This window comes from Ochotona curzoniae, unplaced genomic scaffold (genome assembly GCF_017591425.1).
Source record: "Ochotona curzoniae isolate NIBS_2020 unplaced genomic scaffold, NIBS_Ocur_1.0 contig_2294, whole genome shotgun sequence".
In the NCBI taxonomy this organism is placed as follows: Eukaryota; Metazoa; Chordata; class Mammalia; order Lagomorpha; family Ochotonidae; genus Ochotona; species Ochotona curzoniae.
This window is the reverse complement of record NW_024465405.1, coordinates 1,786,351-1,801,440: the sequence shown is the minus strand read 5'-3', so window position 1 is coordinate 1,801,440 and position 15,090 is coordinate 1,786,351. Positions and strand designations below refer to the sequence as shown.

Here is a 15,090-nt window from a genome sequence, read left to right as displayed (position 1 = left end):
AGGGTTTTTCAAAAGGAGAAAATGACAAAAAGTACGCAAGTGGCAGTGGCAACGGAAGCCACTGAACACACGCATGGAAAGAGGTCCTCTCTCAAGGGCAGGGCAGCGGGCGTGAAAATCCCAAACCTGCATATGCAGCCTTGGATGAAAATGACAGATCCTGGGTAATGGCTGGCATCACAAGGACCAGGAGCATGGTGCATACCAAAGGCGGCCGGTGGGATGAACCTGGGGCATGAACCATGCAGGACAAAGCCCAAAGCCTGAAGCCTGCCTGTGTGCAGTGAGGCACAGCTGAGCCACACTCAGGGACGTGTTTGTCGTCTGGTCATAACCTCAGGATGCCACACAGCATGGCCACAGCTAGCAAGGCGGAAGATAACAGCAGAGGTAAAGACTCTTATCAACTCTTATCAAGAACCCCAAACTGCCTCCCACCACCTAATTTTTGCCTCCGAGTGTTAAAATTCCACACATAAAGATGTCTCAGGGAGCTGGATGGGAAGCGGGGTTGCCAGGATTAGAACAGGTGCCCATATGGGATTCTGGCATGTACAAGGCAAGGACTTTAGCTGCTAGGTTATTACGCCGGTGTCTCTCTCTTTCTCTCTCTCTTTCTGTAACTGCCTTTTAGGTAAGTAGATAAATCTTGAAAAAAACATACAAAGAAAATAGGACTTCCTAAATGTCATGGAATTGTTCCTTTTAAGATGCGTGGTTTTATGCCTGAATTACACCTTGATGAGAAAATGACCACAAACCCTCGTGGCTCCTGCTGTGGCAGAGCCGAGGCCTTTCCGATCTCGGAGGCCCTGCTCAACCTGCCCACGCCCTCTCCCCAGACACCACTATTGGGCTCTCAAGACTCCCAATTACAGCCACCTAACCCCTGCGTTGTCGGAAACTGTCCCATTTCCTGCCATCATTATTTTTAACCTAAAAACAAGAAGTGAAATGTAAAAGAGAAAAAAAAATTGTAAAAATTGTATCTTGGTCATGGTTAAAAATAATTAAAGCAGCACCAAATAATTCAAACTGGGCACGGGTTGGATAGTGGGAACTCTGCTCTTCTAGGTGAGTGAAGGTGACCTGGAGCCCAGACGTTCTCACGTAAGTGCCTTCGTCCACAGGATGACCCATTCGCAGAGTGGGCCATTTCTCCAGAGGCCTGACTCTACATCAGAATGACAGGTATTGGACCCTCCCAAGCCCGCCCACTGTGGGCAGGACCACCCGCACGCCTTGCTCCATCCAGACCTTCTAAGGTGCACCAAGATCCCTGGGAATGTCGCGAGCTGCTGTTGCTGCAGCTGCCCTTGGCTTACTGGGGGACCACACCCTGAGTAGCAAGGCCTTGCAGAGTGCTGTCCAGCAGACAGAGAAAGCAAGCCACAACCAAGCGCCTTAAGTCAACGAATCTGATGGATTCCTACGGCTGGCTCCCAGCCTCTGGGTCGGCCTCCAGGGACTCGGCTAATCTCAAGGGGAAGCTATTTGAAACAGGCCCTGTCTGTATGGGACACGAACAAACTCAACATTATTCCCTAAGTAATCCAGCATCAACACGGCACAGTATGTGCACAGTGCAAGGTGTCAGAGGCTATCTAGAGAGACTCAGAGTCTATAGGTTCTAGGCAAATGCTGCCCTGCTTCGCATTAGGGACCTGAGCAACCTCAGAATCAGTATCTAATCCCCTAGAACAAATCTCCCTTAGGCACCAAGGGACGACCGGATACCTACTTACCCCAATAGATCCCAAATCTTACAACTTCACTGTGCAATAAAAAATGGCCTTTCATGCATGTTCTTATGCCTTTGAAACCTGTCTGGTATGTACTGTCCACCTTGCACACCTCAAATGAGGCCAAGGCCCAGCATCACAGTAGAGAACATTAAGCTGCCACCTGTGACAGTAGCAGCACATTGGGGTACCAGTTGCAGTGCCAGGTGCTGCACTTCTGAGCCAACTCCCTGTTAACGTGCCCGAGAAAGCAATAGAAGATGGTCCAAGTGCCAATCGCGGGGAGCAACCCAGAAGGAGTTCCAGCTCCTGATTTGGCTTGTCCCAGCCTGGACTCTGGGAGCCTCCTGGAGACTGAATCGGTAGATAGCAGATCTCTCTGTCACTCTGGCTCAAATACAGAAAACAAATTGACAGGGCCACTTGGGGCCAGCAGCTGCAGGGTGGCACAGCCACAGCTCAGCCGTGGAGAGAGGCAGCACAGAGTCACAGGCTGGAGATGGAGCAGGGTGCTCAGGAGGTACCAGTGTCACTGCGTGGTGACCGAGGCCTAAAGTCAATGCCCACCTGCAGTGGGAGGGAGTGGGCGCCAGACCCAGCTCTGGCATCTTGGGGACTCAAGCCATAAAAGCTGCCCCTGGTACTGTGGTCACTGCCTGTTCCCAGGCTGCACCTTCTAAAAGGACTCACTGCCCTCTTAAAACAGCATGGCTGGCAGGAGCTGACCCTGGCATGGCCCCTGCTATATCTTTGGGACTCTTCTCCCTAGGCTATCAGAGAGAGTTTTTTTTTTTTTTTTTTTTTAAGATTTATTTGAAAGGCAGACTTACAGAAACAGAGAGAGAGAGAGAGAGAGAGAGAGAGAGAGAGAGAGAGAGAGAGAGAGATTACAGACTCTCAAGTTGCATGCAGGAGAGAGAAATGTCCAGGGGGCAGCTTCCCAGGAAGGGACCGCTTGCTTTGGTGTCAGGGGGAGCTAACTTGGGTTTCGTGTTTGCGATTTGAATTCCCTTGCCCTGGCTGGGCATCTTCCTAACAGGAGATGCTGTGAAAAGCCAGCAGGTGGATCTAGCAGTCGGTGGAGCCACGCCTAAAGCAGGACACATGCAGCACTCAGGCTGGGGGTCTCCTTACTCCTCTGCTTCTGTCAGCCATGTTCTCTGCTCTTTCTTTCCTAACATTTCCACCTCCGGCTCAGGATGGGTTCATGCGCATCTTTCATCCCTCAGTGGGAAGATTCTGAGCCCTTCAGGTGCAAAACCTTGTGGCTGCCCACGGGGAAGAGGGGAGGAGTGGAGGGAGCTGGCAGTGGAGAGGGCCGGAGGGTTCTCCATGCAGGAAGACCGAGAGGATGGGAGGCCAGGAGGCTGCTGGGCATTTCTGAGTCCCTCCTCACCTCCAGCACCCAACCCGGGCCGTTACAACGGCTGTTGCCCTCTGCACGTGCAGCCGGGGCAGCGTTCTTCCTTCATTGTTTCCAACTCCCCTTTCTGTCTCACTCTCGTATACAAGTCCTGGATTTCAACTCAATTTCAACTCCTCCCCTTCAACACCCTCACCACACATCTTTCAGCACAGCTCATATACAGCTGATGTTTAGAACGCACAGGCTCATCAACTGACAAACCCTGCACTCATGCATGGGGTTCCAAAGCTTTCCCCTACCATCCCGGGGAGGTCCACAGCCTCCTGCTCCTTGCTGCCCGAGCCTGCCGGGATTATTTTTATCCTTAATTGCATAGTCCTGAGATGCTCTTCTTTGCAGCCTGCTTCTTTTCTTTCTGTAACACTCTCAAGGTGCCCTGAGGGAGACACAAGTGACAGCAGCAGAGAAGCAGTGGCAGTGGGGGTGGCGGAGTAGAGTACTCAGCCCAGGAGCATGAGGCCTCCAGGAAGCGGCAGTCCCAGGCACTCCAGGCTGAGACTGGCATCCAGCCGCCCCCGCTTCATCCTGGTTCCAGTACCTGCGGCACCTGTAGCAACCCAACACCAAAAATGCAGCTGAAACTCTGGCCCCAAACACTCCCCTCTGGGGAACCTCTCCCGATAGCATTGGAGGAGCATTTAGCCCCTGTTGGGAATCTTCCACCTGCTGCCTTCATTTTAGAAGTGCAGAAACATCAGCCTTTCCTACCTGATTTGTGTTGCATGTCAGCAAGCCTCTAGCAAGCATCCACCACGACCCTGCCCTGAGCCAAGCAAGACGTTGTCCTGGTGGAGAAGGACTTACAGTGAGTCACGGAGGCCAAGGACACAGAGGTTAGGACAGGGATGTGGATGCCCATGGCCATGCACTGCTTCACAGCAGGGAATTCAGGTTGCTGACCTCACCGTGGGATTTGATCCTGCATCCTCAGGTGGGTCCCAACCATGCTGGTGTCATCATAAGGAAAAGAGGCAGGTGGCGGATCATAGAGGCAGCAGCAGGACAGGGCTGTCCAAGGGCTGACTTTGAAGCTGTTGGAATGGGACGCAAGCCAAGGAAAGCAGGTGGCCCCGACATGGGTTAGGACAGAAAGGGATTGTCCCCAGGGCCTCCAGAAGGGTCACAGCTGTGCCAACGCCTTGAGGCAGCCCGGCAAAAGCCATGTTTAACACCTGTCCCTCCCGAACTGCAGGATAAGACATTCGCATTGCTTTGAAGTCCTAAATTGGGAGTGGTGCTGTGGCACAACGTGTAACATTGCTGACAGGGATACCAGTTTCTCATTATGGGTGCCAGGCTTGAGTCCTGGCTGCTCCACTTCCAATCCAGCTCCCTGCTAATGGACTGGGAAAAGTAGCAGAAGATGACCTTAGAATTTGGACCCTTGTCACCCACAAGGAAGATCTGGATGGAGTTCTAGGTTCATGGCTTTTCACAGGCCCAGTTCCAGCTTTTGCAGCCATTTGGGAGGTAAACCAGCAGACGGAAGATCTCTTTCTCTACGTCTCCCTGTTTCTGTAGCTCTTTCAAAACAACAACAAAAAATTTTAAAAAAATTTTTCTTGGGTGTGTGGGAATCTGTCACAGCAGAGTAAGAAATGAAGATCTTTGCAGGAAGTGGTTGGCTATGAAAAATGAGGGAGGATGGATGGAGAGTGACTGTTGGGACAGGATCAGAGCAGGGGTGGGACCTACAAAAGTGCCTCTGGGGTGACCTGAGGCAGAATGTTGGGAAGGTGCAAGGATCCTGGGGCGGGGAGCTCTGAGGGCTAGCAGGAGTGCCATCTCCTGGCAGCCTTCCTGGGAAGCCAAGGTCATCCCATTGTTTGGTTCCTTTAGGCAGCCTTCTGCATGGCCCTAAGGCTGCCTGTTTCCCTCCTTAATGCTGGGACTGCACCCTCATGTTCTGTCTCAGGGTGAGGGGCCGAGATGAAACCTTGGAGTGCATGTGCCAGAGATAGCGGATGCCAGCGGCTTTCCCTCTAGCCGAGGAGAATACAGACATGGTGGGCTGTAACCCCAATCTCACCCTGGTACTTGAGGCAGCCATAGCTCCCTGTGGGAGATGGACACGGGGTTGACCATGACCCTACATGGTGAGGTCACAGTAAGCTAGTCCTGGGGAACGCTGTGGGGACTTCCCTGCAGGTTTCTGGAGGCATTGGCTGGGCAGTCCGTTTTCTCTCACTGAAGGGACACCTTCTACCACAGAGGCGCTCCCTGAGACACCCCGAATTCAAGGTACAGAAGGCTGGAGTTGAGGGAATAATCCAGAAGCGCGCTTGCCACTGGTTGCCAGTCTGGACAAACTATGTGTGTAGGAGGCTGGTTGCTGTGCTCCAGGGTTGAGCTATCATGTCCCTGAAGGAAGAGTCAGGACACGTGGCTGCCAACACCACATCACCTTGAGCTCTACTCAAGGACCACACAACTCAAATCGGGTTCCCTCTAGCTGGGGCTGGACACCAGTCCTGGGTTGACAACAGCTCAGATGGGGTAATAGGCGTCAAGGGACCTGGGCTGCCGCATACCCATGAGACCAAGTGCCAAACCCAGAAAGTGGAGGTGGCCCTGGTTCCAGGAGCAGTGCTGAACTGCTTTGTGCAACAGAGAGAGAAAATAGGCCCAGCATTTGGGGCAAGGTGAGCCAGAAGGTTCTGGAACATGGACAAGTGGGAACAGGTGGCAGAGAGATGGGGAGAAAACAAAGATGGTTATTTACAGGACAGTGATGATGAGCAACATGAACACTGTTTCCAGAATCCTCCAGAATTCTCTGGAAAGAATTAGATATCCTGAAACCACCCAGGAGAAGGTGGCAGGTAAGGGGGATGGGCAGGGACGGAGGCAGATGTGTAGGTGTTGTCCCAGAGAATGAAAACATGAGGGGAGAGCTGACTCAGAGCGTTCCCTGAAGGAGAATCAGAAAGAAACAAAACTAAAAAATAAATTCATGGGGCCAGCACTGCGGCATGTCAGGCTAAGCCTTCCCATACGGTGCTGGCATCCATATGAGCACTGGTTTGAATCCCGGCTGCTCCACTTCTGATCCAGCTCCCAGCCAATGGCCCAGGAAAGCAGCAGACAGTGGTCCAAAGCCTTAGGACCCTGCACCCATGTGGGAGACCCAGAAGAAGCTCCTGGCTCCTGGCTTCAACCATGGCCGTTGGGGTCATTTGGGGAGTGAATCAACAGATGAAAGCTTTTTTTCTCCCCTCCTCTCTCTCTAACGCTGCCTTTCACATAAAAATGAATAAATCTTTTTTTAAAAGAGTAAATTAAAAAGATCACATAGAACAAGAATCTGCGATCAAGGAGAGATGTAAGGTTCCGAAGCAGACAAGATGAGCCCCTTGGCTGGCCCCCCAACATCAGCGCAAGTGACAAGTGTGTGAAAGAATTCCCACTGGCTTCAAAGCAAAGGAAAGACCAGGTGCCTCTGTGGCAGCTGGGGAGGGACTGGCCCTGGATGTAGCACCTGGAACCTGAACTACATGTGACCTGACATTCCTGAACTCCATGCCAGAATACCAAGGTCCCACGACTTTTGCATACGTCAAATCGCCTTTGTGACATAGAAGTAAGTGCAAGATGTGCAGAGCTTGACCAAAGAAATCAGTCCCACAGCTACAGTACACACATACAGGCCTAGAATCATCTAGAATAGGACAGAACAGGGCCATTCAAGCCTGGTGGACCCCCACCAGGTCCACTGTCCTTCTCAGTGTGGCTGTGGGGTCCAACTGGGCTGAATGGCTTGGGACTATGTTGGTTTCTGTCCCTTGACCCAGTGCTGTCTGCTTGCTGGCTCGTTGCACAAGGCCAGGAAGTGTGCGTGGGTGCCACGCCCTCTGCCCGGCACCTCGCCCGGGAGCTTGCAGGCACTCGGTGGCCACTGAGAACAATAGCAGCTGCCATCGGCTTCCTGAACTCCACAGCAGCTTCTAGAGACTTCCTTTGTTCTCCCTTCCCCGCCCCCCAGAACCACGTTGCCCAGGGCCACGGGACAGCAGTCACTCAAGCCACGGCCAAGACTCTGGGAGCCTAGGTCATGAGCCTCTCATCCTTGCACTGTCCTCACAGGGTTTTCATCTTTTCCCAGTCCCTTTTTATCCAGCTATCTCAGATAGAATTCCACAGGCAACAGGAGGCAGGTAGTTCACAGAGAACATTGACGCGGAGGCAGGCACTAAGGGAACATGGGCCAGAGGGATATGGGGGTGCAGAAGGGCCCTCTGCAACCCAGCAGCCATGGCCAGGGTGAGACCCAGAGTCCTGTACCATGGACCTGGTCACTGAAGCTGTCCCCACGGATGTTCCTTGGCCTTAAACTTTGCCCACGCTACCTCAATGCCCTGAATGGGCTGCCACTCTTCGACCGTGGTCTCATGACCAGCCAAGCCTCGCCTGAACCTGTTCCCAGCTGGGATTGGCAAGCTCTGCTTCAGACCCAGGGTCCTCACTGGTTTCCCACAATAGCACGACACGAGCCATCTGAAGGACAAGAGGTCACCTCTGGGCAGAATGCTGGCTTGTGCTCGCCAAACTTAGGGACCACTTCCTGAGCTGCAGACAGAGCCAGCTTGCACCCTTCCTGCCCTTCTCCAACGTGTTAGCAGCTGGAGGGACAGAGGAGGGCTGCTGAGCGCTTGAGTTTACCCTGCCCCTGGCCCCTGAGGCCTCCTGGGGAACACCTGCCACTCTGTGTCCGTCTGATCGTGACCAAATCAGAATGGCACCGGGAGAAGAACCTGGGCAATTCTAGTAAGTGGTAACTTCGTCATTCAGGTCATGAGGGTGAGGGTTTTTGCCTCCATGTGAAAAGAGGAACTTGCACTAAAATCAGTAGCAATCAATAACTGCTGAAGCCAGGGGTGGCTGGCTTCACTGGGTGTAAATGCTCACGGCCTCATTTATTTTAGGAGGTCTGTTTCTATAGAAAGACTTCAAGGCCCTAAGCCCCAGCTCCCAGGGCCTGGGCTACCAGGGCTGTAAGCAGATGTACTCAACAGAGCCACCCCATCGTTTAAAACTGCCTGTCTGATACCCTGGCTGAGCACCGGCCTTAGGTGCCCGTGCCCTGATCCCCACCCCCTCCCCTATCTGCAGGCAGTAGGCAGACACCTGCTTGCAGATAGCAGAGATGAGGAGGGGCCCAAACAGACAGACCGTTGGGGGTGGAGCCCATCGGATGGCCCCAGGGGACCAGGAACTGAGAAGGCAGCCAGTTAGAGGGGAAGGACAAACTCACAAAAAGCTGAGTCAGGTTGGTGGCAGCCAAGGGGACCCCAAATCTTTCTGGGCTAAGCCTGGGGGCTCTTAGGCAGTCCCTGCTCCAGGTCTGCTGCCCCTGACCTGAGTCAGCCCCAGCCAACCCCTATTCCCTGCACACCCCCAATCCTGATGAGGCCAGCGCAGGACAGGTGGTCATTAGGGCCACAGGAGAGTATGATGGTCAACGGCACAATCTCCAGGTTCCAGGCCGTGGGCAGACGACACCTCAGGAGACCACACAGCTGTGTCTCTTCCAGGTGTACTGAAACTTGTCTTCACTTGGAAAGACTGCAACAGGCCACAGGGGCCAGGAGACCGAGGCTGCTGACCAACGCTAAACTTGAGACTGTGAGCAGTAAACCAAGGGTGCCCCCGACCTGGGGAACTCATGCAGTCCTAGACAGGCCATCAGCCCCTCGCCTGCCCCAGGAAGACCTCCCAGCCTGCAGGCCACGTCCGTCTCAAGGCCACATCCCTAGCTGACGGTGCAGAGAGGTCAGATAACCACCAAGTTTAAAAAAAAATGATCTCATCCGGTGCATGCAAACATCTGCTCCTGGAAAGGCCAAGACCTCCAGGGGACACACTTTACACATTTTAGATACGGGTGTGAATGTACCCAAGGTCAGTCTGGAAAAGCCAAAAGCAAGATCCAGCCTTATCTCTATACAATGGAGCAATTCAGCTCCAGCCCAAACTTGCATTTTCCAGGGAAATGCTGCAGGGAGCAGACATAGGCTGCCAAGAAGACAACCCCATGGCCCATGGTGGGTTTCACTTTCTGAATCAGGAGGCTGGTTGAAGTGCCCAGGGTCTCCCTGTGGCCCCCACATCTGCATAAAACCAATTACTCCCTCCAAAGTCGAGACGCCCAGCTGTGGTGCCCTCATCTCCTCTCCCACTATAGTTTCTTTTTAACAAAAGACACATGGACCTCCTGCTGTCCCTGCGCTGCACAGTGACCAAACCCTTGTCCATCTGCTTGTTTCCAAGCCACCCACAGTGGTCCCTGAGGACTGAGCATCACACACATATCCCTGCCCCACCAAGGACACGAGACCTCCTCCTCTTTCCTTCCCATCCCCCACCCCCACAACTTCTGTGAAGACAGCTGGCTTCAAACAGCCACATCACTCAAACATCACACCTGAAGTTATGCAAAGCCCAAGGTATCTGTCACATGCGATGTGCATGGGAAGCAGGGGTGGCTTGGATGGATAGCAGCTGATGCTTGGTTTGCAAATTCACCTGCGAGTTTTACATTCATTCAGCCTCGACATGGGAAATCAGTGTTGTGCGAAACCGGCTCTGCAGACGAAAGCGATCTACCGGGTATTTCCTAGCTTCTAATCCCATGGAGGACGTGGTCCGCTCTGCCCACTGCTCTTCCTTCTCCACCCCTCCCCCAGGACCCCAGGAGTACCAGTTCTCACCTGTCTGAGGGCACTCTGGAGAGGAGGGAACCAAGCCCTGGCTGCCAGCGTCACTCACCATCACTGTCACGGACGCAGAAGCTCTGGTGAGCTTGCTCCTTCACGCCATACATCAGGGGCATTTTGGGGATCACAGTTCACCTCTTAAGCTGCCCCCACAGGGCTCTGGTTACTTAGCCACGGGACTGTCTGTCGTCTGCCTCTTGTTCACCCTTTTTTCTATTGGACTTGGCTCAATTCTGGGTCAGGTTTGGGGGTTCTCAAAGGACTCACCTGAACAGTGAATTTGTCATCCTCATTGGGCAGGATTCTGTAGGTGTAGACACAATTCCGATACCTGAAAGAGATCAAAGATGTCAGCACACCCGAGAGGATGGGACTTGGTGCTCTTGGCCCTGCACCTGCAGCACAGTCAGTTTTCTGAGCTGCAGGTGAGCTCTGCATGGAGATGTGGGTGGCTCAGCCCATTACCTCAGCACTGTGGGTGTGCCCACTCCCACTCCACAGCTACGGGGTCTTGAGACAAACGGGTCCACCCTCCCAAGGAGCTTCCTCAGCTGCCTGGTGTCCGTGCTGGTCTGGGGAATAGAGTCAGAGCAGGTGTTTGGAAAAGGCTCAAGGCCAGGGAGGTGTGAGGCACATCCTTCTTGGGGGTTCAGGGATCTCCCTTGGTGAGAGTGTGGGTGGGTGGAGGGAGGCAGAGAAGAAGGGAGCATCTACACCTTCCTCAAACCCGAGAGGAGGGGGAAGGGGTCCCACATGAGCGTCCTGGGAAAAGGACACGCTAAAAGCCCGTAGCAGTGAATAGCAGGAGTACCCCAGGTCTGAGTGCAGCGGCTTTTGGAAGCTTGGGCACCTGCTCTGCCTGGAAAGAGGGTGGACCGTCCACTTGCCGCCTCCACTTGGGGTTCCCAAGAACCTTGAAGACTTGCCTGCCAGTGCTCAACCCCCAGGCAGGGGCCAGCTCTGCCACCAAAGCTCTCCCACTCAGATTTCGCTTACTCAACCCTCCCACGTGCCAGGCACTCCACAAAGCACTTGCGTACGCCACAGGGAATCAGGCTTGTAAAGACACGTACATGCCAAAAACAACCAGAAACACACAGAGGTATAAAATGGGATATCTTCCTCCGCAAACCCTGTGAACCCCATTTTTTAGTGGTGCTACTCCTGTTTGTAGAATGTTCCAGCTCTCCAGCCGTACCCACAGGCTGCTCTCTGCACATCTTTGTAGAGGCCTACAATGTTATAATGTATACGTGGTTCTGAAATTTGCTGTTTCTGCTTAAAAATAATCTTAGACATCTCCCATGACAACTGAGAGCGGTGGCTCAAGACCGTTCTCATCTTGTTCCACCACGTGGATGGCCCACTGTGAATTTGACGCAGCTCTGAGGTTTTTCACAGAGGTTATTTTTAGAGATTTACTTCTGTATTTGAAAGGCAAGTGACACAGAGACCGGAGAGAAGTGTCCTCTGCAGGTTTACTCTCCAAATGGCACCAAGAGCTAAGGCCGGGCCAGGCCAAAACCAGGAAACAGGAACTGCATCCAGGTCTCCCGCGTGGGTGGCAGGGGCCCAAGCGCTTGGGCCATCATCTGCCGCTTTCCCAGGCTCACGAATGGGGAATTGGGCCCATTGGCTGTGTGCTGTGATAAACAATGCTACAGGGAACATCTCCATCCCCGCACCTTGTTCGTGAATGCACTGTCATGTCTGTTTCCTCATCAGGCAGATGCAGGAGCACCAGCGCAGAATCTACCTGGGGCTGTGTGGATCCCATAAGCCCACACATCAGGAGCTGCCAGCAAAGGACATGGTGCGGGCTGGCCACCCCACACGCTGGCATTTCCTAGTGGTAGCTGGCAAATCACTCAAGCATCCAGGTGGTATGAGACATGGGCACCTCCCATGTTATCCCATGTGGTCTCACACCGCCAATGCTTGACCTTCCTGTGAGATTGTATCATTGCATTCTCATACCACCGGATGTCAAGTGTCTACCCCCACACCCTGCCAACTGGCTGCTATCAGACATTCTCATCGTGCAAATCTGAGAGGTGAGAGAACACGGTAGCTGGCTTCCCTCGGCCTTTGATGAAAAACCTGCACTCCGCTTTTTCTGAGAATTCCTTTTCCCGTTGTTGGCTAGCTGTTTTTGGTATCGTTTTAGGTTGATTCAGAAAACCCAGACAGATGTTATGAGGTATTTTGGAGTTATTGACTTTTTTTTTTTCTATGTAGAGGTTGTACAATTTTAGGCAGCTAATTTTACAATCTTTGAAGTCATGGCTTTGGAACCAATGGAAAGAACATTCTGGACAGGGTTTCATTTCACCTCACTCTGCAGCCGTGTTCTTGCGCTCTCCCTCCTGTCTCTGCTGGTTCCTCCTTTCAGCCCCAACCTGAGCAGAATCCAGGCCACTGCTGCCTTGTGTCTGAGAGGGCCAGGGTCAACGTCCGGGCCTGTGCCCCCTGGGATACCCAGAGCTCTACCCCCACCTCAACCTTGTTGGTGGCTCCCAATCCCCCCACCTCACCACTCCTAGTGGCTCCCAGTCCTCCCACCTCACCTCTTCCTGTGGCTTCCAGTCTCCCCATGTCACCTCTTCTAGTGCCACCCAGTCCTTCTCCCCACCCCCTGCCCCGCCACACACACACACACACACACACACACACACTTTGCAGGCCAGCTAGACAAAAAGCAGAGGCTCTTCTCTTATCTCACCCCACTCAGTTCGCACATACTTCCGCCTGTCGTTATGCAAATGAGGCCAGCTGAGGGCCAACTAACCAGCAGAAAAACCTGAGCAGGCCCCAGTCCCAGCCCCAGCTTGAGGCACCAAGAACCGAGAGCCACCACGAAAAGACCCAGAAGCAGCCCCACTGACAGGAGGCCAGGCGGAGTAGGCATGCCCGAGCCACTCCAGACAGTCATGTTTTGCTAAGATGGACCACAAAGCTACAAGCTGGCACAGTGGACGGAGGAGACACTAACTGAAGACCCCACTTGGCTAGTGTGGAGGCTGGAAACCCAGCTGCTTGGAGCCGTTCAGGGCTTCACCCCCACACCACCCAGCAGGATGGCAGCACCTCTGACGACTGTGCCATGGGGTACTACTGGTGGGGCCTCCCCTACTCCCCATTAGCCGTCCTTCACTGTGGTCCAATCCGCATCCTGTTTCTGCATACATGTGCATGCCTGGTGCACATGTGAACATGTATAATAATATAGGTACACGTGTTCCCATGTGCACCATATGCACGTGTCCATGTGTGACTGCAGGTACACACAGATCTGTGTACTGTGCACACACACACACACTGTCACGTGCAGACTGCAGAAAGCAAAGATGTCACAGCTGAGTAGATCCAGCAGCCACTGCCATGGAACATAAGGCAGGCCCGGTGCCCCTCGGAGGCCCTAGCTCTCTCCATTTAGTGATGGGTAGCAGTGCTAGCACTGGCTTGCATTTCAGAGTCACTGCATTCAGGGCACTCATGGTGGAGGCACGGCAGAGGAGCCCATCATCCTGGCCCCCTGCAATCCCATGAGATTGCCCTGTTCTCAAATGTGAGGGGTGAGGCTTAGAACAGGTGCCTCAGCCCTGAGCCAGGTGTGAAGGAGGACGTGGCTTCCCAGGCCCAACCCAGATGTGGAACAGACAAATGGGAGTGGGAGGAAGTACCATGGCGTTGCATTCTTTCAGATCAACACTGCTACTCCTCCATGACTGATCCTGGCTACCAGACATCGCCAAGCCAGAAGCGGGAGCCACACAGGGATCCAGGGACCATTCCCCCTGCTCTGGCCCCACTGTCTGCTCACTGTACTCCTGACGCTGCTCCTCATGCCCTCGGCCCTCCTGCACGGCGGCGTTTCTCCTTCCCAGTGCTGCTTCTGTGTGTGTGGTCGATGCAGCTGGCGGCTGGGACACCAGAGGCTGAAGCAAAAGGCTCCTCAGCCCCCCGAGACCCCAGGAAGCCAGGCGCACAGATATCTCCACCCCCAGCCCCAACCAGAGACTGCAGCAGTGCAGGGCTCAGAGGGCCTTTAGTGGCTGCCACGGTCACCCAGCAGTGGGAAGGCAGGAGAAGGCGCATTTGGCCAACAGGTGAGGAGTGTTGGGGTGAGAAAGTAGGGGTGGCAAGCAGGTGAGCTGATGGGGGCTGAGCAGGTGAGAGGAGGTGGGATGCCCGGGTGAGAGGAGGAAGGATGAGCAGGTGAGGGGAGGTGAGCAGGTGAGGGGAGGTGAGCAGGTGAGGGGAGATGAGCAGGTGAGAGGAGGTGAGCAGGTTAGGGCAGGAGGGATGAGCAGGTGAGGAGAGGAGGGATGAGCATAATATAGAGGTGAGGCGAGAGGTCAGAGTTAGGGGCCTGCAGAGAGAGCACCCTACCCCAGAAGCCCAGGACCAACCAGACCAATCTTTAACAGTTACAGGGAAGCCCACCCTCATCACGTGTCTGCTAGCAGCTACTGGCGTCTTCCTCCGCAACCCTGCCATCCCTTCCTGTTTGGGAAGAGGATTTGGGCAGAAGCCCTCTCAGATCTCTATGGGAATCACCATGCTTCGCGAGAGTTTCCACTGGAGAAGCCACAGGCCTGGGCCAACATTGCTACCTCTCACAAGGTGCCATTTTCCTAAGCACTTGGAGGCCTTTCTGAGGACTACAACAGAGTCGCTGTTGAGCAATGGAGGTGGGGTGTGGGGATGGGATGGAACCATCTGATTGGTCAGTTCTGTAAGGTGTGAGAGGCCTGCTCTGACATGTGGCATCTGCTGCAGAAGCTAAGTGAACAGAGTTGAAGAGAACACATCAGAAAGAAAACCCAAGGAGAGGACCTGAGTCAGAATGAAACACACGGTCAAGGCCAGGAATCACGGCTCTGTCCTAGAGCAAGCTGCAGAGAAGGGCCATCTTGGGAAGGCCCCAGAGGTGGACATTACAGGAGTCTGGGAGTCAGGGGGAAGGACAGCGGCTGAGACATCTGTGTCCCGCACTGGAGTGTCTGGGTTCGTGTCCCAGTCCCAGCTTCCCTCCTGTCCCTGCCTCTTTCTGATGCGTACCCTGGAAGGCAGTAGATGATAGCTCAAATCGTTGGGTCCCTGCCATCGAGACCCGGACGGAGTTGTTGATTTCTGGTTTTGGCTTGACACAGGTCCAGCTGCTTCAGCATTTGGGTAGTGCACCAGTGGATGGAAAAGCTCTATC

General features: G+C 53.9%; 1 protein-coding gene and 1 long non-coding RNA gene across 6 annotated transcripts in view; both read right to left on the bottom strand.

Moving 5' to 3' along the window:
* The window catches only part of INPP5D (inositol polyphosphate-5-phosphatase D), a 105,635-nt gene that overhangs the window by 80,771 nt on the left and 9,774 nt on the right, over nucleotides 1–15,090 (bottom strand). For all 5 annotated transcript variants that reach the window (XM_040972316.1, XM_040972315.1, XM_040972312.1 and 2 more), the window contains exon 2: nucleotides 10,149–10,212. In XM_040972316.1, coding sequence (XP_040828250.1) covers nucleotides 10,149–10,212 — 64 coding nt within the window. The remainder of the gene's footprint in view (nucleotides 1–10,148; nucleotides 10,213–15,090) is intronic.
* LOC121151107 lies at nucleotides 2,685–6,150 on the bottom strand. Its single transcript, XR_005883122.1, has 2 exons — nucleotides 5,709–6,150; nucleotides 2,685–4,473 (listed from the first exon to the last, which is right to left on the bottom strand). It is a non-coding gene; the product is annotated as an uncharacterized LOC121151107 (long non-coding RNA).